This window comes from Alosa sapidissima, chromosome 6, assembly GCF_018492685.1.
Source record: "Alosa sapidissima isolate fAloSap1 chromosome 6, fAloSap1.pri, whole genome shotgun sequence".
NCBI lineage: Eukaryota > Metazoa > Chordata > Actinopteri > Clupeiformes > Clupeidae > Alosa > Alosa sapidissima.
Genome location: NC_055962.1, coordinates 31,164,835 through 31,192,055, shown reverse-complemented (window position 1 = coordinate 31,192,055; position 27,221 = coordinate 31,164,835). Strand labels below are relative to the sequence as shown.

At 47.1% G+C, this 27,221-nt stretch overlaps 2 protein-coding genes across 2 annotated transcripts; one reads left to right on the top strand and one right to left on the bottom strand.

Annotated features, from left to right (window-relative positions):
• The first annotated feature begins 513 nt into the window (after positions 1–513).
• On the top strand, positions 514–13,596 carry LOC121711270 (armadillo-like helical domain-containing protein 4). Its single transcript, XM_042094694.1, has 9 exons — positions 514–723; positions 2,155–2,510; positions 2,565–3,618; positions 6,495–6,875; positions 7,304–7,462; positions 8,047–8,208; positions 9,632–9,663; positions 9,976–10,110; positions 11,450–13,596. The coding sequence occupies exons 2-9, from the start codon at positions 2,247–2,249 to the stop codon at positions 11,519–11,521; spliced, it is 2,259 nt and encodes a 752-aa protein (XP_041950628.1). The 5' UTR covers positions 514–723; positions 2,155–2,246; the 3' UTR covers positions 11,522–13,596.
• A 3,760-nt stretch (positions 13,597–17,356) lies between these two features.
• naa30 (N-alpha-acetyltransferase 30, NatC catalytic subunit) lies at positions 17,357–21,694 on the bottom strand. The gene is made up of 4 exons (XM_042094794.1): positions 20,657–21,694; positions 18,989–19,112; positions 18,803–18,858; positions 17,357–17,789 (listed from the first exon to the last, which is right to left on the bottom strand). The coding sequence occupies exons 1-4, from the start codon at positions 21,473–21,475 to the stop codon at positions 17,652–17,654; spliced, it is 1,137 nt and encodes a 378-aa protein (XP_041950728.1). The 5' UTR covers positions 21,476–21,694; the 3' UTR covers positions 17,357–17,651.
• Positions 21,695–27,221: the final 5,527 nt, after the last annotated feature.

Genomic DNA, 27,221 nt, shown 5'->3' with positions numbered 1-27,221 from the left:
CAGAACAACAGTGAACAAACGGTGTTTATTTTTGCTGTCTGTAAGGTGTACTGTAAGGCTACTCACTAACAGTAACTTAAAACATTAAATTAAACGTTGTAGCCTACTTATTCACTGTCATGATTAATTAACATCCATTTTCCCTATGCTAGGGTGCTCCTGTCTTGGTGTGCTAGCACTGATCTATTTTCATGACTGGTTGTAGCCTAATAGGCTCATAAAAATAGTTCTGAACGGTTCAGATGCGATAGGCTCTTGCAAATGAATATTATACATTATGTATTTTGTGTTTCTTACTCTGTCATTCATTTTTAATATAGCAGCCAAAACAATTCATCATCAGAACCTTATCATTGAAGATTTGGACAAGTTAGTTAGGCTATATAGGCTATTTTTTTAGCCCTGTAGTATTTCAGTTCCCCATGGACTGAATCGTAATACGTGATAAATACGAAGCAAAAGTATGTAGGCTATGAAACATGCATAGGCGGTGCGCGTACATGTTCAACCTTGCCTGCCACCACCGCTAGCAGGAGCGCGCACACACGTGCACTTCTCGCGCACCTCGCATTGAGAAGGCTACAAACATCCCGGTAGACATGCTGCCGGACCAATAGTGACTCAATTGCAGTGCGTGTGTTCTGGAAAAAACACAACATTCATGAGACACTTTGGGATGAATCAGAACATGAGATCGGGGTGAATATTTCCACAGATCCACAGGTAAGGACAATGGCATCATTTTCATCCTCACAGACTTTCTACGTCAATTTCTTACTGGTAGCTAAAATGAGAAGAATCTTTCTGTAAGACTTGATAAATAAGATGTTTCTCTTTTCTTATAACAAGAAAGTGGTGCATCTTGCGTCTCATTCACTTGAATGAATACGCCAATGTATGTGTCAGCTGTATGTTCTTGGTAAATCAGAGTTTCCATGAGCCATTCCTCTTGCGCAGTCGAGTGCGCAGCGATGGCTATTTTTCGTGGTGAAGAAGTCCAGCGCCAGTACGTGTTTTCATCCTAGAGTCAGTCTCATCACTTGCATCCTTAGCAACGCTGCCTCTCTTGGTCCTTCACGTGTCCATGAACTGGATTGATTTGCGATTGATTGACTGCTCGGCAAGTTGTTATTGAAACTGATAAATACCGCTTGTAAATAATTCATGTATCGAATAGAAAGCTTGATATATTTCAAACAGAATAACGTCGTCATAATACTTGAATGTTCTTCGCAGCCCTGTGGCGTATATTTGTTTTGGCATAGGCCCTATAGGCTATAACTTGAAATCAACCTTACACATTGTCACAGTGTCTGCTAGATTTCATTGTCTTCCAGACTAAAGCCAGCTATTTTTAGAGGCTGGAAGTAGAGTACATTGCAGTGTGCTGTGTCAGGTTTCTACTGTGTGGCAACGAGGAATAGGGAGAGATAGAGAGAGAGAAAGAACAAGAGAAGAGAGAGGGGGTGTGCATGAGTGAAAAGAGTGAGAAAGGCTATTTCCATTCCCTACCCACTAAGATGCATTTTTTCTTTGCCCTAATGGTTGTATCATGTTGGTTGTATCATGAAAAGTTATGTCAAATCTGCAAAAATACAGCATTAAAAGTGATCATTATAATATTCCCACATATATTCTGGACTCTACATAGACTATACTTTTATGATCTTAGTAATGTCTCTATGGTATAAAACACATGACATTCTTTTGGGTTGGACACATTTCCTATAGTGTTTAAGCTATGCGTTTGTTATTACACAAGTACTGTATGACTAACAGCAGTTCAACACCCAGATAGCTTCCAACTGGAATGGTCCAGGGCCCTGATCTGACTCTTATCTGACTCTGATCTGGCCCATACCTTGTCTTGATCTGTTCCTGAGTGAATTAATACATTTGAAAGGTTCTGTGTATTCTGTGTATTGACAGAAAGAATACATCTTAAAGGTTCTGTGTATAGCCAGAAAGAATACATTTGAAAGTTGGTATATGAGATAACAGGGAAACTCTGGGTAAATGAAGGTGGAGGAGCATTTGCATGCAAATTAAGAAAAAAACAATGTAATCGATTTAATCCACTTAAGTATCTGGCTGTTCTCTGCTCCATCCTCGCTCCCCCCCCCCCCCCCCCCCCCCTTTCGCTTTATGCCAAAGGGTCCTTCTGGCAGTTTGGATGTGATCCCCCCGTCCACCCTACTGCTCCTCTCCTGTCTCCAGCAGCTTTCACGCCCCTCTGCCCGTGAGCCATGGTGGGCTTCTGGACGCTCCTGGGCCTCTACTTGGCCGTGAGCTGCCTCTCGACTCAGGCTGCCCCGCTCGCGCCCGAGGCTCAGGGGACCTTCCCGCCGGGGGCCCTGGGCTGCACCGCTCGACAGGACGGACAAGCACAAGAACAAGCCACGGACGGATTAGAAGCACGGCACGCCCAGCGCTGGAGCCAGGAGTGCCCGTCTGTGCCAAGGCTTGCGCAGGCATTGGTGCCCGCCGCAGAAGCTGAAGCTACCGCAGCTAAGGATGAAGGAGAGGAAAAAGGGGCGGCTGCCGTTGCCGGGGGAGACGGTACTCGACTCACGGAGGGAGGCCCAGAAACGGCAGCCAGGGAGGAGGAGGAAGAGGAGGAGAAGGAGGGTAGGATCCCGGAGGGGCTGGTGCAGGAAGAGGCTAGAGAGGAGGAGGCACGAGGCCAGGTGACACTAACCACCACCTCCACCACCACCACCACCACCATCACCACCACCACCACCACCACCACCTCTATGGCTGCTGCCGGGTCGGCGGCCACACAGAGCTCTGTTGAGGAACGACGGAGCAGCTCAGCGCTAGTCACCTCCACACCCTCAACTGCCGCCGAGCAGCAGGTGCCATGGCAACGACCAGACAGGCTCGCAGACCGGCACAGGGACGCAGCGGAGCCAGGGGACAGGGTGGCCGAGGAGGAGGCGGAGGAAGAGGAGGAGGAGGGTGAAGGCGAGGGGGTGGCACACTTCTTACACTCCGTCTCAGTCACAGTCTCTCCTGCAACAGACGGCAAGAGAGGCAGAGCCGCTGCCTACGCTGCCACTGCCGCCGCCGTTGCCACTGTGCCACCCAGTGCCAAGCCCGCCATGCCAACGGCAGCGCCACCCTCCGAAGGGCCGTCTGGCCGCGAGACAGATGGCTGGGGAGAGACACAGATGGCCCAGCAGAGCGGCGACCCCGCACAGGCTGGGGGTCAGGCCACGAGGGGGCAGCGGTCAGGCAGCCACGCACATACCCCGGGCACGCCTAGGGGGGCAACACCAGAGGGGCCCTGGGGCGGATACGAGGGCCGGTGGGAGGCGACGCTGACCCGGGCTCCCCAGGGCACTCTGACGCCCTCAGACTCGGAGAGCGGGAGAGGAGTAGTGGCCACGGCTGCATCAGCGCCTCCATCCTCCTCCGTCCAGCACGGTCTCCTCAGCCCCTCTCTCCAGCCTGGTGACAGCACATCCTCAGTGGAGCGGATGAGCGAGGAAGCGGGCGCAGGGGCCACCTCTCCTGCCTCAGGACCGGACTGGGCTTCCCAGCTGCCGCTCTTCACCCCGAGATCAGATGCTCCAGTGGCTGAGACCTGGACAGAGACGGTGAGCCTGCAGGGAGGTGAGTCTGAGAGCTCATGGAAATCATCCATTGTGTCATTTCATGAAAGGCAACTTTTCCTTTTTGTTGTTAAGTAAATTATCTTGCTGTCCATTACATAGGCTCTCTGGTTTTGTGAGATTTGTATACAAATCATTTCACTTAGAATACGCAACAAAAAATATAACTTATTTGACCATATTCCTGGATGATTAAACACACCTGCACTGATGATATTTTAGCTATCTTAGGTTTTTTCAACATTAATTTGTGAAAAATGTTTTGGATCATTAAAGGTCATGTGTTTTATTTTTAAAAGAAAAAAATCACAGTTAAATATACTGTGTTTTTACCACACCACTTTGTCAAAGTACACGCCCCTGTGAGCTTCTACACAGGTACACAGTTGGAGGTGTTTTGTATGCTGTTGATGCAGCACGCTAGCACAGTATTACAACATGCCTGCGATAGCACTCGCAGTAGGTGTGTCAGTATCACAACAACCCTGCGGTCTTGCTCGCGTCAGGTGCGTCAGTATCACAACAACCCTGTGGTTGCGCTCGCGTCAGGTGCATCAGTATCACAACAACCTGCAGCCTCGCTCGCGTCAGGTGCTGCGTCCCGCTGTGGAGCATGTAAGGCCGGCTTCAGATGTGCCAGAGACGCGATCCGAGTGTCAGACTGAGTGAGCTGTGATGCGCCGGGACACCAAGCACCGCTCCGCTTGCTCCACTTTGAGCTACCGCCGTCGCCGCGGGAACCCAGGACAGCCTAATTACTTTCTATTTTTCGACCGCGCCGCTTGAAATAAGCGCGTGTGACGTGGCGAGACTAGAGCAGGGAGCCGGGGTGCCGTGTGAATTCCTTTGAGCTTTGAGTTCTTCTCTTCTCTCCGCTGAGAGATTAAAGACGAGCTGTCATTGATTGTACCCTGCGTGTAATAGATAGCTTTGAGGTCTTTGTTGTCCCACTCAAATATGTCTAGTGCCGCCACCAAAACATGCCTGGAAAACAGGTGCGCTGAGCGCAGTCTCTGGACAGTGTACAGCTGTATTATGAAGGGTATTGATCAAAGAGAAATGCTTATAAGGAATGAATAGCAGATTATATTATTATATTATATTATTATTATATGGGAAACATACAATAGGCCTACTGTGCAGGCTTACGTTAGTAAGATGCACGGGAATGAATTATCGATGCTTAGTCGTGTTTATGTTGCATATGCTGTCTTGAATTTCCCCTTGAGGATCAATAAAGTATCTATCTATCTATCTATCTATCTATATAGGCCCACTGCAGTCCACATATTCCAGGGCCTGGATGGAGATGAGTGACAGGCGTATTAAATATGTATTTATCCTTTCTTTGTCACTCTGACAGGCTCAGTTATATTTAACATTTCTTTTTTAACTGTCCTCAAAAGCTATGCAGCTTTCCATTTCGGCCCTGAAAAAGACTGCTATAGAAAGAACTTGTTAAATATTTGAGAGAGGGAGAGGGATTTTAGGAGATGTCTAGAGTAGTGTCCGCACGGCCTTACAGGACTGGTGAGAGCACAGATGGGATGCAGATGTCTCCCACAAACTTTCAGACGTCATTTGTGCTTTAATGAAACTGGCCTAGAAATGTGTTTGAAGTCAAGACAGGAGGCGTCAGGCCAACATGAAGAAAGTTGCTCCTCCGAGAGGCTCTGAAATGAAGATTCTGTCTTAATGACGGGTGTGCTCAGACTCACCAAAACACGTGGATCTCTGGCCCATTTAAAATGTGTGTGTGTGTGTGTGTGTGTGTGTGTGTGTGTGTGTGTGTGTGTGTGTGTGTGTGTGTGTGTGTGTGTGTGTGTGTGTGCGTGTGCATGTGTGTGTGTTTATAGGTGTTACCTGAGACAGCTCTCATGTGCTTTTGGAGAGCCAAACACCACAAGTCTGCACACCAGAGGAGACAATACAGAGCCCAAAGCGCACACACGCGCACGCACACACAGGAACGCACACACACACACACACACACACACACACAATATATACTGTTGACGTCCTGATGTATTTATGCTGTTCAGTGTCCTTTCCTCTGCATGGCCCCACCCAGATGCTCATGATCTGGATCTTTTCAAAAGTCTTTGTATACGCCTAACGTAACTGCGTCATTTTTTACGGGAGATGGACCTCACATTGTGCACACCCAAAATGTTGGTTTGTGCAGTGCCACGGAGCAAAGTTGTTGCTCCATGGACATGTAACTTCCAGTTACCACAGATGATAATTTTGGTACTTTTCTGTTGATTTACACGCGGATGGACAGGGAGAAATATGCTGTTATATCATGGCTATGTGCAGGACCATGCATGACACTACTAGGTGCAACTTGACCACAACCACAATCAGCCAAAGTCAGTAACACTGAGAGAGATAAATTATGAAAGAATTTTAAAAGTATCATGAGATTTTCTGGCTTTAAATGTTTACACTATTTAATCCTAAAGAATATATTAAAACCCTAATTCTTGAACTCATTCCTTTGTTTGTTTGTTTGTTTGTTTGTTAGTTTAGTTTTCTCTGTAAAAGTGAGTTGTGAAACTAGTGTTTGTGTTCCACATCCATGCTGCCCATAATCACCCTAAACAAACAAACAAACAGCAGCTTCCTGATTCCGTTATGGTTTTGGCCCAGATGCGCTCCAGACTCAAACACAGTCTGTGCCCTGCAGTCTCCTCGTTTATCACTCTGTAAACGCCAGCTAGCTGCACTCTGACTGCACAGGCTGCTTGCGTTGCAAGTGCCTCGCTCTGCCTCGCTCCCAAGCCAGTTGGGCGCGGCTGACACTGGCACTGCCACTGGGGGGGCCTGGTGAAACACACAACACAACGCTTTTTTTCTCTCTCCCTCCTCTGCCAGCAGAGGGAATTGGCGTGCTGTCGTCCTCTCAGGAGGTTGGCATGGAGCCAGCCATGTCCTCCGAGGACCTCCCGCTCATCTTTGAGCCCTTTGACGAAGCCACGCCGGAGGGGGGCACGGCCACGGCGCCCCCTGGTGGGAGTGTGCTGGCATCGCAGCCGCCAGCCCCTGCCGAGCTGGCAACAGGCACACTGATGGAGGCAGACCTCGGGCGAGTGGTTACCATGGACACAGACCGAGCCCTCTCGGATATCCCTCCCCCGGGGGCTGCCGAGTGGCCGTCACCATGGCAAACGTCTGGCGTGGAGATGGCGGAGGCTGCCGAGCCGTCACGGTGGCCAATCAGCACAGTGTATCCCAGGGCACCAGCAGACCACACAGGTGAGGGGAGAGGGAGAGGTGCCGCGGGCATCAGGGTATCAGGAGGGCTACTGTCTCTTATTCGGATCAGATCCAGTTCAGATCCAATTTAAATCTAGTTCAGGTCCGGTTTAAATCCAGTTCCAATCTGGATCTCACCTGGCTCAGATGTGACCCAGAGTTCGTTGCTTTCCTGGTGTGGGCTCACTGGACTCTTAACCGTAAGTTTCAGAAATACTAATCTGACAGCCACATGTCAAATCTACTAACTAATTAAATCATTTCTACCTAAAAAAGGACAGTTAAGTAAGCATGTGAAATTTAGTTTTGTGTGTTGAAATAGTTCTGGTACTTTCAAGTGTTTTACTGTGATGAGAATATCCTCTGTGCTGTCTGATTGAAGGCACCGCCACGATAACTGAAAGCTGGATTTTGATTGGCTCCTGCAGGTGCTGACATCACTCAGAACCCTGGGAGAACTCCTCCCACCATCTCTGCCACCCTATCAGCCAGCGTCACTCAACAACGCCCCATGGCAACTGTTACCAAGGCAGCACTCTTTCCAGCGGCCAGACCCAAATCTGGGTTGGAGGAGCTGGAATCTGAGGGTGGGTGTGCTCACATTCTCACATAAACTACAGCCATAACTAATCGAGCCCTCACTGCTGTACACAAATAATTATATCTCTAGATCTATACACACATAAACATCATACACAGACATCAAGTATATATACTCTTTTGATCCCGTGAGGGAAATTAGGTCTCTGCATTTATCCCAATCCGTGAATTAGTGTAACACACTCAGCACAGAGTGAGGTGAAGCACACACTAATCCAGACGTAGTGAGCTGCCTGCTACAGCGGCGCTCGGGGAGCAGTGAGGGGTTAGGTGCCTTGCTCAAGGGCACTTCAGCCGTACCTACTGGTCAGGGCTCAAACCGGTAACCCTCCGGTTACAAGTCCGAAGGGCTAACCAGTAGGCCACGGCTGCCTATGAGCCTGGTGCTGCCATGATTGCAGCCGGTGTCCCATTCTTTGTTAAAAGAGACTTGTTAGAAGCTCTATGTCTGATCTATGTACTTGTCTGATCTATAGTACTACAGTCTTCTATTAGAAGCTCTATGTCTGATCTATAGTACTACAGTCTTCTGTGACTAGTTGAACTGAGAGTGCTCTTGTATTTGCTTTAGAAGAGGAGGATGAGGAGAACGAGGACACAGAGGACTCAGAGGAGGAAGAGGAGAGTGATGAGGATCTGACGGATGGTCCGGCGCCCGCTCCCGCCTCCACACGCCCCCCCTACAGCCTTATCCCCCCTCCCCCAGTGTGGGTGCAGCGGAACCAGGGCCTCGGTGAGTGGAAGTGGGCAGCCAGCAGGAACACAGAGCAGAACAGACCTGGGGTGGATTAGAACAGACTTGGGGCGGATTAGAACAGACCTGAACAGAACAGACCTTGGGCAGATCAGAACAGACCTGGACAGAACAGACCTGAACAGAACAGACCTGAACAGAACAGACCATAGGCAGATCAGAAACGACCTGGACAGAACAGACCTGAACAGAACAGACCATGGGCAGATCAGAAACGACCTGGACAGAACAGACTTGGACAGAACAGACCTGATCAGAACCGACCTGATCAGAACAGACCTGGACAGTACCGACCTGATCAGAACAGACCTTGGGCAGATCAGAACAGACCTGGACAGAATAGACCTGAACAGAACAGACCTGATCAGAACAGACCTGGTGCTTGTCTGCCAGATCTGAGTGGTGCTGGTCTGTATGTTCGGTATCTGGATGCCAGAGACTTTGATTCCAGGTCCTTCCACTGTTGCACTAGACTGGGTGAACTCAGCCTGATCTGATGGTGATTTGTTTTTCGCCCTGCAGCTCAGGCTGGAAACCTGAGCATCTTTTTCTGCTGCTTCCGTTACAATTTTGCCGGGACCAATCACAAGCTGGCTTATCCACCTGGCGCACTATTGGCTATTAACCCCCTACTGAGTTTTCACGTCGCTCTGCAAACGCCACCCGGTTCGTTGGTCAGATTGGTGAATGACTATCCAATTGCGTACAGAGTCATTTGAACTATGCCCGTTGATCACGACTCTTGTGCAGTAGAAAATACATAGTGGACTCCCCAGACCAATGTTTAACCTTAAAAGATTGAGCTTGGTCTGGTGAAAGCCAGACTACTGTTGCACCGCTGACAAAGGCACCTGACCCATTAGTGGCTCCAGGGGGATTGGTGTTTGTGCTCTATAAGCTGCTTTGAATAAAAGCATCAGCTAAAAGCCCAATCAAAATAAACTAAATCAATCAATCAATTAACCAATAAATCAATCAATATATTTGGGTCTTATCTGACATGTGTTCACATTCTATTCTGGGTCAGATTTGGGCCGGTTCTGTTCTGGAGTCAGTTTCTGTCTGGGTCACAGCGATGCCCCAGGTCTTCCAACTCTGTTCCAGACCTGGGACCAACATCAGGTGTGGACATGCACCAAAACAGTGCCAAATGCCACCAAAACAGCATCTACACTGTTGCCACTACTTGCAGCAGCTTCTTGCTTGAAAGCTGCTTCCTAAAGTGGCACTAGAACTTAGGGCTGGGCTGACCGTAAAGCGTCAGTGTATTTATATTATGTTTCTGTTTGATGCTTTTCGCCTTGGACCACTACTCACACAGACAGTTTGGCAGGAGTTGTGTGTGTTGTGCTTCAGAATGAGGGCGGTTAAATCAGCTCCTTATCTCCCTCCTCTGTTTCAGCTCGCAGCTGGGTGGAACTCATCCGTGAGAAGGTGAGGGAGACAGCAGCCACAAGGCAAACCAGACACACATGCACACGCACACGCACACGCACACGCACATGTGTACATTTACATCTCAATTAGCAGGTGCTTTTTTTTTATTATAAAAAGTACTTATAATGACGGTTCAGATATGCTATACATTCATTCATCAGTATGTGTGTGTCTGTATGTGCCATCTTGTCTGGCTTGTCTACTTGAATGTGTGTGTGTGTGTGTGTGTGTGTGTGTGTGTGGTGTGTGTGTGTGTGTGTGTGTGTGTGTGTGTGTGTGTGTGTGTGCTGTCTCCTCTGGTGTCTGCAGGCAGGGTACGTGTCTGGCATGTTGGCGCCGGTGGGCATTGGCATAGCTGGAGCTTTGCTCATCGTCGGGGCGCTCTACAGCATCAGGATGATCCACCGCAAGAGGAGGAACAGCTTCAAACACCAACGCAGGAAGGTGAGACAGAGAGACAGGGGAGGGAGGGAGGGAGAGAGGGAGAGAGAGAGGGAGAAGTGGAGATGGAAAGATTGAGAGAGGGGGAGAAATAGAGATGGAGTGATTGAGAGATTGAGAGAAATGGAGAGATGGAGTGATGGCTAGGGGGGAGAGGGGGAGTGATGGAGATGGAGACAGAGAGAGGGAGAGGGGGAGAAATGGAGAGATGGAGAGGGGGGGAGAGAGAGAGGGATGAAGAGGATGAGAGAGAGGGAGAGAAGTATGAAAAGGAGTAGAGAGGGAGAGTGAGGGATGAAAAGGAGGAGCTAGGGAGAGAAAGGGGGATGAAGAGGAGGAGAAAGAGAGGGGGATGAAGAGGATGAGAGAGAGGGAGAGGGGGATTAATGGAAGGTGGGAGATGTGAAAAGGCTTCACAAACTAGCAGACAGGTGTAGTACAGAGGGAGGGGTGAGAGTGGGCATCAAGGATAAAGGAAGCTGATGGTTTCAAAGATTAGTGAAAGAGAGGGGGAGTACAGAGAAAGAGAAAGAGAAGCAGAGGGAGGGATGGAGACAGAGAAAAAGCTGTAGCTATTTTCTCCCCAGGCTGGACCAAGTTCTCCATTTTCTGGTAGAAAGTGTGTTCTCCTACTATTCTTGTTTCCACTAGAGATTTAAACATGGATGTCATGTCAGTATAATGTGGTCTTCATTTAAAGCAACACCAAAGAGTTTTTTCTACCTTAAAATAATGTTTCCAAAATCGTTTCAGTGGTTCATCAACTCGTAACAGGGTGAACGGCACTTCTGCATTCGCTTCGCGGCCCTCTATCGGCTATAACCGCACTATGTAAGTTTGCCAGATCGGGTAGCGGATCTGTAGTTCGATGGAATGACACATACAGTAAGCAACTACAAATGTGACTTGCATCTGATGTCGCAATACATCGTACTTTCATAAAATCATGCAACATATTCTACCTTGTCTGTGGACATTGTTATTTCCAAAGCCAGTGCTGGATAAACAAAGAAAAGTTCTTTGGTGTTGCTTTAAACATGGATGTCATGTCAGTATAATGGCCTTAATTTTTTGGTTTGTATGATTTAAGAATGGCAGGAAAAGAGGAATAGAAGGAATGAAATGAGTGAGAGATAAAGAGAGAGAGAGAGAGAGAGAGAGAGGCAGTGGTAGAGAAAGACAGAGAGAGAGATGGAGGAGAAGATGTATGTGTCATTCTCCCCTCCTCTGCTCTCCTGAGGATTACAGCAGGTGTTGTTTTGCAGCACCTAACAGGTGTTGGGCTCGTTCTGCTCATAGCGGCCCTCCTCTCCACCACTCTCTCTCCCTTCTGTCCTTCCAGCAAACCAGAGAGGTGCGAACCGGCCAGGACCAAGCCATGCTATTGGCTGACAGCTCAGAGGACGAGTTCTGAGACATGCACTCACACCTGTCGTCATGGAGAAGAAGGGATGCCCTAACTACCCCCACCCCCTACCCCTTGCACCGGACCATCTAGTCAACATACACAAAACACACACACCACACACACAGACACACACACACACACACACACACACACACACACACACAGCACTGAAGAGAAGTTCCCTCAGGCACCATGCTATCTCTGATTAGCCACACAGCTGCTGACTGTGGCCTGGCTGTGGCCCTGATCTGGTGTGTTGTGTGTGTGTGTGTATGTGTGTGTGTGACTGTGGCTCTGATCTGGTTCTGTTCCAGTAGGTCCACACAAGATTTACACCCTTCAACCATTCACTGATAAGCACTGTCTACTCTGGCTTGTGCATGTGTGTGTGTGGTCGTGCGTGTGTGTGTGACTGTGGCTCTGATCTGGTTCTCCTTCAGTGGGTCACATAACATTTGCAAGTGCACCACACATTAACTGAAGTTAATTGAATGACATGGGCAAAAATGGATTTGAAAATGTAATGGAACATGAAAATTGTCGGTCAATGCAATGTTTCCACACACCACAAGACAACTTTAGTTTGCAAGACTTAACCTTTTGCTTGGTGTTGATACAATCGGGGCCCAAGATGTGCTCCAGACCTGGGCCACGTCTGAACCGCACTCAGCTCCCCGCTGGTTTGGGCCTGCAGGACATCTCTCAGCCATGCCTACAGTCCATGGAGCAGATCACTTAAGAGTCCAAAAGTGGCCGGTGCGTATCATAGACCAGCCCATCTGCCCCCTGTCCCAACCCCGTGTGCTCTGTAAATATCCTGCTGCTGATTCAGTGAAATATTTAATTAAATTAGATGTAAATTAAATACAGAAACAATGCAGGCACAATCAACATTAACATTTCTGCAACTCAAACCAGCAAAAAATTAGCATAATACAGTAAAATTAAGAGTAGGACTTTGATTATATACAAATGGCTATTTTTCGCCTTACTGATAATTTTTAAATCATGTTATTGTAAATATTGACTTTTGGTTTTCTCTCGCAAAAGAGAAAAGATGTACAGATTGTCATTGTTTGTTTTCAGAGCATGGAAGAGAAATAACTTCATCAACCTGCCTGTTCAGTACAACATACATGTCATATCACTGGAAAGAGTTTGTTTATTTTCATGCAGTGTGCATGGTAACCAACCCATGAAGTATCGCCTCTGAATTGGAAACATTTGAGACAACCTTGACCTTGAAGTTTTCAGAGTTAAAGACTCGATACTGTTGATGTCAAGGTGACCCTCATCGTGGTGGACATCATGTATGCTTGCTGCCACAAGTGAAGGTGTTTTAAGACTGATTATCCTTCATTCACACACATTGTGCAGCAAATCAGCAGCAGTCGACACTGGAATGGGTCTCCTTGATTTAGCCTGGATGTGGCTTGAATTGAGCCTCTAAGCTCGGATTTGGACCAGATCTGGTTTTAATTGAACCATGGGTTAATTGAGTAAATTGAGCCAGAGTCTAAGCTGCATTCAGACAGGAAGAGACTAGCGGTGAAAGAAACATGGAATGGTAATTCAATTCTGTAACCATCGACTCTTAACCCTGTCCATTCCAGGTCAGGTGCCATCTGGTTGTGATTTTCTCTCTCATTTGGATAAACCTTTACGCCTGCTTGCTTTCTACCGTCTGGACAGATCTACTCAATACACCTGCTTGCTTTACAGTGCATTTGGGCAACTCCTACATACCTGCTTGCTGTGTCATGAGGATGGGTCAGGAGTGGTCATCTTTCATTATGAGTTAACAGTACTACCACACAGACACGCAATCAAAGTTAAATCCAGTAACAAAAAGTCTCTTCTCACTGGTTGGTATGTAATGGACACCTATAGCTTTCAGATACCCTCTCCTGTCTTTGACTCTGTGCAGTGCCACCTGTTTTCTCTGTAATGTGAATGCACTGATTGCTGTGCCCATGTAATTATGCTCTAAGTGTCGTGTGGCCTATGATTACAACAGCCATATTTTGGTCTGTTATACTGTTGACAATCTGTAACTCCCAATAAACTCACCTTTGACCTGGTTTAAGCGGAGAGGTTTTTTTTTTTTGTTGACAAGGCTAGTGTGTGGTGGTATTGTTTTTCATAAGATGGAAGTTAGAATAGTCTTGACACAGTCACACACATACATACATACATATAAACATGCACTCACACCGTTCTAACAGGCCGCAAATAATATCATCACTGTGTTTAGAAAATCAAATAATTTATTTTGGAGATATTTTTTTTCCCACATTTAAATAAAAGATATCCATCTTCCTTTTTCCATTGTTGAAATCAACCCAAAACTTGACAGAAGAGGTCTTAACAGAAACCCAACATGCAACCCTCTCATCTCATCTCATCCCACACCAACCCAACCCCCCCCCCCCCCCCCCCCCCCCCCCCCCCCCCCCCCCACACACACACACACCACACACACACACACACACACTTCCCCTCCACCACGTCACCACGTCGTCACGTCTGCAGCGCTAGATCAGGTCGGAAACGTGAGGGCACTGCCTGCACCAAGTCCTACGAGCCTGGCAGGCAGCAGGAAACTCTATATCCGGCTGAGTCTTGGCCCACATCTGGCCCGGGTTTCTCCCCGAGCGGTCTGGTGTGTAGTCGAGAGGGACTTGACTGGACCTGAAGCCTGACGCATGCTCCACACCTGGCCACACCTCCTCACCGCTTCCTCTTGTACGATGCGCATCGCCAGTGAGCCTCCCAGGAACACCTCAAAAAAAGAAGTAAAGTGGTGTGTGTGTGGCTAGTTTCTCTAGGGCAGGGGATTTCAGAGTGGGAGTGCTCTCTGCCAAAACAAAAAGTCAGAACCTACTCAACATGACGCACACAATGACGCCTGGAGGAAAAAAAATAAACACATGTTTGTTTGGTATTTAGGAGATAAACACTGCTCTATGTGTGTGTGTGTGTGTGTGTGTGTGTGAGAGAGAGAGGTCAACCCTGAGAAAGTGCCTCTTGGGTCTTTCCCATAGCGAGCAGAGAGCCCCGGAGTCTGTACTCCTACATCCCAAGCTGATGAGCTGGACTGAGACGGACAGGGCAGAGCCTCCCCCGAAGCAGACCAGGGATCGGACCACTTCTCTGGGGCTGGCCGTCGGAGGACGGGCAGTTGCTGTCATCACAGTGGATGTCCCAGGACTGGCTGCCCATAATCTGAGACAGACTTCAGCCACTGGAGGAAACGTCACTGATAGAGGCCAGGCTCTGGCTCTGTGTGGGAACGGAACTTCCAAACAAATAAACAAGAAAATAATAATAATAATGCCAGCGAGGGATGGATGGAAGGGAGGAGGAGAGAGAGAGAAAGAGGGATGAGAGATGCCATTCCTCCAACTTGTTTCACTCCAGGCAGTATGAGAAAATGAAAGAAACTGATTAGACAGGTAGGGAAATCAGCTGTTCCTTTTACAATTCCCTCCATCCTCGAGTTGTGCCACTCTCTTTCTCACACACACGCACACACATTTGAAGAGTATGGCACAGTGAGTTGTTCACATGGGCTTACTGTGTACTGCAATTTGTTACTCTTAAGTCTCTCACTGCTCAGAGCTGCATGAAGCACATCACAGTTCTGTGCTGCCACCTAGTGCCCCGAGAAGGCATTACAGAAAACTCACTACAGGGACTGATGGAAAATCTTTTTTTTTTTTTTTTTTTTTTAAACTGAATCAGCACGAGGTGTATTAACATCAACAGACAAAATTAAACAGAGATGGATGTATGCACACTTTCGCACGCACACACACACACACGTACAATCACACAAGAGCAGCAATGCCAAACAAAAGTGCATCCAAACATCATTCATGAACTTCTTGTTTTGACACAGTATGTCGTATGCATATTTTATTTAGGGTCTGTCTGCGGTGTGGGCGTGCAGACGTCTGTTTGGGTATAGGTTTGTTTGAGCAGGACAATCGGGACTATTTGACTAGCGCCGCCCGGTCTGCCACTCACTCTTGACTGGGCCTGGCCTCTGGTCCAGACGTACCGCTGGTTAGGCCATGATCCGGCACAGGTCTACCAGGACCCGCCCGTCCCAGATCCAGCTACTGTTTGAGAGAGGTTTGACTGAACGAGGGCTATACCAGGCCCACTTGGGACCGGTTCAGAGCTAGATTGGGCCCAGATCCCTTTAAGGGCCATACCTGAAGTCACTGGTGTCTAGGGTCACTTCTCTCGGTCAGAGTTGGGCTCTGAGGGTGGGGTGGGGAGGGGTGACTATGGCCCCTCATCGCTACCAACACTGCTGGCTCAGATCTTCCCCAGAGGGATTCTTTTCTACATAATTTAGTTACGGACCTGGGTACTTAACTCAAAGTGGTAAACCTCCTAATAAAAGGCTCTTCTACTAGGTTTACAACGTACTTAACCAGGTTTGTCACCAAACAAAGAATAGCCCCTGTGATGGGCCCTTGCTGGCTTGAGTAGTGGACAGTGCTAACTGCTATCTGCTCTCGCTGGCTTGAGTAGTGGACAGTGCTAACTGTTATCTGCTCTCGCTGGCTTGAGTAGTGGACAGTGCTAACTGCTATCTGCTCTCGCTGGCTTGAGTAGTGGACAGTGCTAACTGCTATCTGCTCTCCCTGGCTTGAGTAGTGGACAGTGCTAACTGTTATCTGCTCTCGCTGGCTTGAGTAGTGGACAGTGCTAACTGCTATCTGCTCTTGTGACAGAGTAGTGCTATTGCAGCACCCTTTTTAGCCTGTCTTATGGGATGAGCAAAACATCTTCCCTTTATCGCCAATTCTCAGGTCAGATTGTTTGGACTGCATCTTGAGGACATAAATACTTCTCTTCTTCTCTCTGCATCTCGTAAACACTGCTCAATGGATGCCGCTGCGGGACAGGTTAATGGGAGGAAATGGATGTACTGTATGTTCTCAGGCGTTGAATGTAAAGCATAGAAAATGTGCATGAGAAGTCTCTCTGCATTCACAGCTGACCTTCCTGGCCTGTGGCTAGCAGTGCATTGTGGGAAGGACAGGTTTTGTTCCTGGGCAGCTTGGGGGGGGGGGGTTGGTGAGTGAGGAGTTTGTCTGAGAGGGCTCTACCAGAACTGAGACACGGAATCGTCAGTCCGACTAGCACTCTTTTCACACTGCGAGAACTTCACACTGAATAGTACGTCCACACATGTATCTCACACACACACACATACACGCACGCACGGTTACAAACGTATCTCCAAAAACACATCCAAAACCCCACTCAGCCAATAGAGACACTCCTACAACTTCAATTCTTCCAACACTCTTGTTAAAAACAAAAAAAAAACAAAAGAAACACAGAAATAAATTCCACATAAATGTACATCTGACTCCTTTTGTTCCTTAGCCCCTCCTCATCCTCGGCCATTGAAAATGAGTGCATCAGAACCACCCCCCCCCCCCCCCCCCCCCTCTCATTCTTCCCCCCTCTGCTCAACAGGCTCAAGTAAACATCTCAGTATCTCAGTTCACCATTACACACATAACACAGACAGGGCAGCTAGCTCTGGAGGGGACTGGAATCAGAACCAGGCTGGACCTGGGACAGAACCCTGTCCTATTCAGCTTAGATCTGGGACCAGAAGAACCCAGTCTGATCCAAGGGCCAGAACAAGGGCCAGAATGTGGCCTGATCCTGGTCCGATCTGGGTAAAGATCTGGACCAGAAAACTGGGCCAGATGCTGGCCAGGCCCCCTCCAGTCCAGTCCTCTGTCCAGAGCCTGCTGCTGCTGTCTGTGAGTTTTTAACTCTTGCAGGAACCACACACACCCTTTCAAGCCATCTCTAAACTCTTTTATATTTTTCAGAGTAAAAAAAATAGTCCTCAGAGGGAAACATGGCGATCCTGTAGGAGGCTGTGCCTGGGCAGAGAGGGCTGTGTGTGTGTGTGTGTGTGTGTGTGTGTGTGTGTGTGTGTGTGTGTGTGTGTGTGTGTGTGAGAGACAGAGAGGGTTTACAAGAGGAGGGGTGGGGAAGGGAGTGGGTGTGTGGATGAGGGGGTTTGTCAGTGCTGGGGCGAGGCGGGGGGGGGGGGGGGGGGGGGGGGTGTACGGGTCGGGTCGGGTCAGGTCGTCTAGCGGAGCCACAGTTTGAGCCTCAGAGCGTCCACTCCGTTGAGATAGTACCGGAACAGACGCTTGTCCCTCACAAAGCCCAGGTTCTCATACAGCTTCAGCGCAGACTTGTTGGTGATCTCCGTCTCCAGGACAACCTGGGATGAACACACAGAAAGAACAGTCAGAGAAGAGAAAAGAGAGACAGAGGGGGAGAGAGATGGAGAGAGAGAGGGATGGAGAGAGAGAGGGATGAGGGGGAGAGAAAGGGAAGGGGCAGGAAGAAGAAATAAGTAAAGGTAAAGAAATTGAGGGAGGAGAAAAAGAGAGGGAGAGAGAGGGAGAGATACAGGTAAGAAGAAAGAAAGGGAGAGAGAGGTAGAGACGGCCTCTCAAACCAGACCATCCGTCCACCCCTCTCCACTCCCACCTTGTCTCAGAGTGGACGGCTGCTGAGGCCTCTCTTAATGAAGAGGATTTGGGATGCCCTTGAAGTATTAAGGACATTAATATCAGAGATGTTTTATTGGAAATAATGGAACTTATTATATATTAAACGCACCATGAAATATACATAGGACATCCATATACAGGATTTGTCCCTAGTTTGAAGCTGTATTCATGTTTTATTAAGGTTGACTTAGACCTTAGACCTACTCATGTTGTATTAGGTAGGACTTCTTCTTTTAGGACCCTTAGCTTTTTACTGCTTTTGCTGTTAGTATCAGTTCTATGATATGATTCAAATTACTCTTCAATGAACAAATAGGGCCATGAGGCCAAAAAACACAAGTGGTGGAGGTAAGGTGTTGCACAGGGATGACTAAACTGCTGCGCATCTTTGAGCAGGCCGCAGTGATGCAGACTAGCGACTGGAGGGTTTTATAAACCACTTCCACCCTGACTAACTGGTCTTGAATAGGATTTAATATGGCCGACCCTCCATGTATGCACCCACACAGAGTTGAGGTAGGTATGGTGAGGGTGTAGGGATTGTTTGCATTGGAAGGCCTGGAAAATGAGAGAGAGCGAGATAGAGAGAGAAAGAGAGAGAGAGAGAGGGCAGCTCCAGAGGCACAAATACACAGTGACACGCTAATACATCATGAGCGTGTAATAAATGTGCCAAGAACAAGGCCAGCACACAACGAGACGAGACGGACGCTTTTACCTCATCACAGTCGCCCTCCACCATGGCGTAGATGGCCTTCTTCACAAGGTTGGTACCTACAGGGGGACAGCACACAAGGTTAACATGGGACCGCCCACACAACACACCTACAGGGTGACAGCACACAAGGTTAACATGGGACCGTCCGCGCAAGAGGACAGCGCCGTACGAGATGACCACACTCACCGATGCTTTTCCGTCTGTGTTTGGAGTCCACGGCCAACATGGCGATGTACCCGCGACGGAACATCTTCTTATGCATGTCCAGCTTGCACACAATGGCACCCACACACTCGCCATCCACCACCGCCTGCGCGCACACACACACACACACACACACAAAATAAAATAAACACACACAGCCAAGCAGTCTGAGGAACACATCAGCAGGCCAGTTTGTGGCAGGTGCAGCACAGATCAGGCTCTGACGTTTCGGCAGGTTACCAGGAACAGATAGCAGATAGCCTACATTCCAAAGTCGACCACTTGCAACGATTTCCCACCTCTCTCCTCCCCATGACACCCTAGCCCTGACGCAGGTCAGAGTAAAAAGACCTCCGGGACCCTGGGTGTGTGTGGCCCTTTCCGTCTTTTGAGGAGCGCAGTCACAAAAATGTGATTGAACGTTCCATTTGATGATGCAATGTAAATGTCTAGATCTGTCAGGTGTAAATTAGGAATGAAACACTAGGCTACAACAAACAAGCGTCCCTCACCAATACACAAATTGCCAAAAAGTGCTTTAGAAATAACTCATAAGGCACACAGACTTTGAGGAATTTAATATTAACTACTCTGAGAGCTCATAAGTGCTGGATTTGGTCCTGATGTAGCGCAGGCCTGCCCCAGCTGTTGGGCTACATATACACGTATAGCTATCTGTAAATAACGGCACTCAGCTTACTGATACCGCGTCTGTTTAGAAATAAAACAAAAACAAACAAAACACAAGCGCTTGGCTGCTTGAGTGCACTTGGCATTTGAGCCAGGCCCTGAGGAGCCCCAAGCATGTAGCAATTGCAAGGCTATAATTTACTCTAGGTCAGTCCGATCACATTTCAATATGTATGTGTGTGTGTGTGTGTGTGTGTGTGTGTGTGTGTGTGTGTGTGTGTGTGTGTGTTGCGTGTGTTTGCTGCGTGCTGTGTGTGTTTGTGTACGTGGGAGAGTGTGGTCAAGCGGTTGCTTGTGGACCAACACCTGATATACCTATATAGGGCCCATCTGAATTACTGCAGTTAAACACTTGACAGCCAATGGCATCAGGTTTCAGTGTCCAGACCCAGAGCTGTGTGTGTGTGTGTGTGTGCGTGTGTGTGTGCGTGTGTGGGGGGGTGACGTTCATAAAAATAGCTGTGCGAAGGGCCCATAGGCCCACATTTCTGCACATTTGGGCACCACTGATAACCATTCACCACACATAGGCCTACTCAAGGCCAGCCCTAACTCTACACTGACAGGGCGCAGTGCAGCTCACATAGCCAGAAACTCTCTTTGGTCTGTGGAAGAATCCCTGTTCTGTTTTGGGATCATTTGTCCATCAAGTAAGAGTGGGAGCATTTGCCATGGCAGGACTTTAAGAGGCAGCATGCTATTTTGCCAGTGCACTGGTTTAAGTAAAGCTGTGTTGAATGAAGAATACATAAATTGATAGCACAAATTAAAGCACTAAAATCTGTGAGTCTGTGAGTGTTTTACTAATGCACAAAATACCAAATGTGTGAGTGTTATATTATACTATAACATAATACTACTGTCTACCAAAAAGTTAAGCTACAAAAGACAAGCACACTGTTAACTATGCTAACTATGCAATTAACGTCATTGATAGGTTGACGGGGCGGATGTACGTACCAGGAAGCAGAGCTGCGGCCAGTTATGGATGAAGTACCTATAGGTGTATATGGAGTAAGGCTCGGACAGGTCTTTCGTAATGAGTCGCATGATTCCTGGCATCTGTAGTTCCGACTCGTAGCGAACGTAGCGGATCTCTTGGTCGAACCCAGCTTCGCTATTCAGGTCTAACCTCGCGAGTTGAGCCGCTGGGGTTGAGTCTTCTACCGGGTTGGGTTTGGCAGCGTTGGCCCCTTTATCCAGGTTTTCACCTGAATGTCTATGTGCTTCTGTGCCATCGCTGTTGGTTTCCGTGTTCTGGTCACCAACGGCGCTGCCACAGGGGCTCTGGCCAGCTTCAGAATTGGGTTCAGTCCGAGTCTCCCGGCCGTCACTATTGTTCGACTGGGTCTGGCAGCAGTTCGCACACGGACCACGCTCTTGACGTTCGCAAAAGCAATTTCTGTCGCTTGCCGTGCGGCTTGCCGCATCGACACAGCTGTCAGAACGATCTGGAGATTGTCTCAGTTCGTCTGGACTCTCGTCTACATGGTTGTGGCTGAAGCCGTCCTCCATGGAAGGGTTTACGCCGTTCACTTGCTGTTCTTCTGTTCGATTGTGGTTGTGCTGGGTTGACTCTGAGTGAGAAAGCGAGCACTTCTGGTTTGTATTTTTAACTATTTTGCCCTCAGAGACCTGCTGTTCCAGTACTTTGGCAGGGGTAACCAATTCCTGCCGTTTCCCTTCCCCGGGTACACCGCACCCATCCCCGGGGAAGGGAGTAATTTCAGCCGGGGATTCTGGTAAGGCGCTGCTAGGCCCAGTCGGCACTGCGGCCATCCCACCTCATTCAGAGCAAAATAAAGACTACAGAAACGCAACGAAGAGATACGTATCCACGGTGTAACGACGTCTTTAAAACAGGTTTCCTACCATTCTTTAAAAATGTAGAAATTCCGATGGTGAGGGTGACTACTTCGGCTTTCCTCGAGACCCTAAACGTCTCTTTCCCCCTCGGCTTCCCTGTTCCTCGCTGCCGTAAAGTGCTGTCGCAGCAACCTCCATTGTAGCTGCAAAGCAACTGTCATTTTACGACAGTTACTGGAACCAGTCCATCGTCCTCCTCGACCTCAATGGGTTGTAGAACATGCTAAAGATTCAGGCCTTAAGATCGAAAAAATACCCAATTTTCACTGGAAATGTATAATTTAATTTACATATGTGATTGTTACAAATGCTGGTGAACTAAACATTTTTAAAAGGTTAAAAATACTTTCTTATTTTTGTAGGCTCAAAATACACTGATTGTGCCTTTCAAGGACACTAATATATTTAAGACCTATGGCCTAACAAAATATAATTACAATTATATTAATACAGATTTTGCATAAAAGTTAAGGGCAGTTGTGGGATAGGCCATGTTGCAAATGGCTACCAAGGGCAGTGTCAGCAGGAACTCAGTGGGCCTAGACCTAGTCTACTCATGATTATAGACTACCTACCAGTTTCCCTACACATTTCTGTTCCATGACTAAGAGCGTTAAGAAGCCAGCCGAGGTGAATAAAACATGAACCAAAAACGCTTCCGAGGACAAACATGCCTGAGACACACAGACAGCGACCCCCACACCCACACCCACCCACCCACCACTAAATGGTTATTTCACCCAGTTGGCAGTGTTGGGAGAGGCAGCGCCATGGAGCAGACGGGTAACAGCAGGGGTAACAGTCCCCATCCACTGCCCAGCGAGGGGCATGGCACTGGCCTGCTGTGGGTGGGGAGATGGAGTGCAGGGGTGGGGGGATGTGCCCAGCCCTAGAGGGGGGCATGAGCCTCAGGGAGGGGGGCTGGGGGTGCAGGAGGGGTGGGGTGGGGTGGGGGGATCAGGGGCTGCTGGAGGGGGTTGACTCACCACCAGCTTGGCAGAAAGTAGCGCCACTGAGATGGTTTGGGTGCTTTAGCAGGTGGAAAGGATTAGGAACGGACACAAAAACACAAACACACACACACATACACACACGCACATACACACACACACACACACAACACACTCACAAACAATACACGCAAAACAACACATGTGCATGCATACATGGACAAAAACAGGAGATGGTGCAAACACATTCACATGCATGGGCGCACAAACAAAATCACACATTGCTTTTGCTTTAGCTGAGGCGTAGATGTTTATGTGTGTAAAGTTTTTCCTCGGCCCTTTATTGTGACTGGTTGTCTTCTACTCGGAATATTAGATGAAAGAACATTTTGCTGATGGATTCCATAGCGTTGCTCCCCAATCCACTAACCTGCTGTATATTGCGATAAGGCAACACCATGTTTTGACCACCAGGGGGCACTGTTGGCCTGTCATCAGAAGCTTATTCAACAGTAACCTCTGGTCACCGCGTCCTTCAGTTCACAAGTTTTCTGAGTGCTGCCTTGAGACAGCTGTCACTGAACGTTCCCTTACTACTTCCCTGAGAAACAAACAAACAAACAAACTAAAAAACATTAAACTTGAAACTTTGTTCTGACGATGCAGTATTTATACTGCCGTTCTAAATACCGCAGCAAACATTTTTTTTTTTGGTTGACTAATGTGAGTAGCCTATTCATGTGTCCTAGGTGGGCACCGATAATATCACTATCAGTTTTTAATTTTCTCCCACATTTAAAGCTAAAAAATAAATGACCCCACCTCTGATTCACTTCAAGCCTTGGCCGTAGCATATATTTGCTCCTAAAAGCCTTTCTTCCTCTCTTTGTGAGGAGAAGAGATTGAAAAGGAAAGTGGAGTGGGTACTCCTTTGGTGCAGCCAGAGGGGAAGTAGGGAGGAGAGAAGGAGGGGTTGGCTCCCATATCACACACCTTCTGTGATAAAGCTGGTAATTGACTGTAAGAGGACCATAGCTTTAATGAAACGCTTCATTCGATGTGTGTGTGTGTGAGTGTGTGTGCCTGTGTGTTAGTGTGTGTGTCAGTGTGAGTGTATGACTGAGTGTTTTTCTGGAGGGTATGGTTATTTGTGCATGATAATGTGTTTGTTGAGTGCAGGATATGAATTATTAATGTATGTGAAATACTGGCAATCAGTGAAACTCTCTTTTTTTTTGTTTTGTTTTGCCTATAGTGTATCGCTGGGTGTTTGTGTGTGTGAGTTTTTATGTGAGTCCTCCTTGCCTGAGTGTGTGTGTGTGTGTGTGTGTGTGTGTGTGTGTGTGTGTGTGTGTGTGTGTGTGTGTGTCTCAGGACTCCATACACGTATGTGTGTGTGAGTGTGTTTGTGTCTGTAAATGTGTGTGTGAGTGTGTGTGTGTGTGTGTGTGTGTGTGTGTGTGTGTAACCCTGCTTTGAAAGCTAAGCCTCTAGGCGGAGAAGCCCTCGGAAGGGCTGAAATCAGACATGCACAATCAGTTCCCCTCTTTAAATCTCCTTTAGAGGCCTATCTATCTGAGCAGCCCGGCCTTAATTACTTTCTCTATCACTTTGCAGGCGGTGGCAAGACTGGAGGGTGGGGGTGTTGTGTGTGTGTGTGTGTGTGTGTGTGTGTGTGTGTGCGTGCGTGTGTGTGTGTGTGTGGGGGGGGGGGGTGGTAGGTGCTGAGGCAGTTCAGGATCTCCTCTCTCTTTCTGTCTCTTCTCTCCTCTTTTCTCCCTCTCACTTTCTTTCCTCTTCCCTCCATCCCCCCTCTCTCTCTCTCTCTTCCCTCCATCCCCCCTCTCTCTCTCTCTCTTCCCTCCATCCCCCCCCCCCTCTCTCTCTCTCTCCATTTCCCCTCCATTCCTCTGCTTCCCATAGAAAGAGAAATGATGATCTGATCCAGATGATTTAAAAATAATTCTGCTCCCCATTCCTGCAAGGCATCCGGTTTTAGCAAATGAAGGTTTAACTCCAGAAGTGCTGTGCTGGTAAATATGCAAGTTGTGTGTGTGTATATATATTTATATATAGCCTATACACACACACATACATACATACATACAGTACATAAAGTAATCCATGTAATCTCTGTTTTCTGAAGTTATACTGGTTTGTTCTGAAAAGACACACAAAACAGACCTTGGTCCGTTAAATCCCTGGTGTCAGACAGTAAAAGTGAACAGATGTTGTTCTGATCTGGAACGGTTCTGTGCCACATCCAAGCCAGACTCAAAAGGCCTCTCTCTCATGGTGATGTGAGGACAGAGCAGGACCGGTCCAAACCCAAACACGTCTCAACCTGGACACCTGACCCTCTGGAACTGGGTGCCATGTTCCTCTTTCCTCTTGTGTCATATTTGTGATTCCTCAAAACAAACCAGGATTGATAAATGAGTAATTTGCCTTCCCTTCTGTAGTTTAGAAACTGGAATCTTTTTTTTAAATAATGTGTATCTAATGCATTGGTTGTGATAATTTAGCAGATGCTTTAATCCATAGCTACTGACTGCACTGAGATTTCCATGGTTGCAGTTTATTCCGGGCCTTTGCGTCATTAGTTCTAATTTGCAAAAGTGAGAATGTGTGGGGGGCCTTAAAGCTTTGCCGGACTGCCTGTGCGCTTACCTTGCCCTGTGTCTGCCTTACTGCCTGTGTAAAAAGCCATTAAGACTGTCCAGACCTTTAGAACTGTGCAGGGGGGAGAACACTCAGTCTTTTAGGAGCCAGACTCACAAAGCAGCATGACCAAAGTGAAAGTTGGTGAAATGGAGCACTGCAGAGTCAGAAACAAACTCACAAAAGTGTGTGTGGGCATGTGTTTGGGAGCCTGCCTGTGTGCGGCTCAGTGTGTGGAAGATGTATGGAGCGTTTATATATGTGTGAGCATGTGTGCTTGTGTGTGATTATTTTTTTTATCCATGTTCTATGTCCATCGACTGCACAGTGCATTACAGTGTCGTTTTGCATCACAGCTACTCCCTGTTAATCCCAACTCTGAGGAATGTGATGACAAGTATTTCTGTGGAGTACTGATGGCTCCTCAGACCAGCGCATGTGATATGCTGTTAAATATGGATTTAATATCTCCCATAGGAAAGGGTGAATGTTAATAAGAGCCTTTTAAAATGCAATTCATGAATAATTTATAAACACATATACACACATATTGTAAATATTGGTTGAATCCAGTGGAGTTTATGTCCAACCAGCTGCAACGCATAATTTAGTGTAACCAAAAATACACAAATGGTTTTGGTTTGTTTAGCCTGGCAAAACAAACAAATACGTCTTTATTGTCTGCAATTACAGTTAATGATGTTATAATTATATTTGTAAAAGAAAGAAATAAAACATCTCACTAACAGATCTCTGGATACTTCTCTTCCTCCATTTTAAATGCATGAATCTAGCCTCTCATATGCATAATCACTAGTTAGCCCATCTTCATCTTTGAAATGATAGCCCCCCTCACACACACCCGCTGTCAAAAAATTCAGTGTATGCATACACTCACCCAGACTGACACACACACACACACACACACACACATTGTCATCTACGCAGATATCACCCTCTTTATTAATAGGGAATTTAAACTCTGTCTCTAAAGAATATGAATGTATCTGCTACAGTTGAAAACTGGTCCAGGATTATAATTAGGTAATTTCTCTGTCATTTAGACTAGATAAAGCACATCAGTTCTGTTGCAGGTTTTCCATCGTAAATAATTTATGTTATTAATTCCATGCACTCTGATGGAGGGATATGAGAAAAAAAACAGCAATGAGATTAAACATCCATCGTAATGGATACCAAGACTATAGAAAATAGAACATTTCATAATGTGCTTTGATTAAACATCCATCGTAATGGATACCAGGACTATAGAAAACAGAACATTTCATATTGTGCTTTGATTAAACATCCATCGTAATGGATACCAGGACTATAGAAAATAGAACATTTCATATTGTGCTTTGATTAAACATCCATCGCAATGGATACCAAGACTATAGAAAATAGAACATTTCATATCGTGCTTTGATTAAACATCCATCGTAATGGATACCAGGACTATAGAAAATAGAACATTTCATTTTGTGCTTTGATTAAGCATCCATCGCAATGGATACCAAGACTATAGAAAATAGAACATTTCATATTGTGCTTTGATTAAACATCCATCGTAATGGATACCAAGACTATAGAGGTAGAACACATCATAGTGTGCTTTGTAATGTGTTTTATCATTTTAAAATATGCTTGCTGGTTGATAAATCTAGTACAAGACATGATTGAAAGACATGTAATCATACCCTGGGCTAGCATTTGAGTTTCTGAAATTTGAAACACCGATTTACAATCATTACATTACATACAGTCTGATGTCAGTAAAAAGAAAAACACATTTTGTCCTTTTATTACACTGAGTCCATAGGGGATGATTATTATGTAATGAAACTTTAAAGCCTGCAAAATCTTTGGAAGAAAATAACAGGGAAAAAAACAAACAATAACAACAGAATAATAACAATATGAAATAATTAAGATGATAAGTCAGAAGGGGGAAATGCTGAGGGCGATGGCAGACCTGTGATGTGGAGCTGCAGGAGACGTTCCCTGGTCAACATCACAGGCAGCAGAAAATGTGTTAGTCTTTAGCC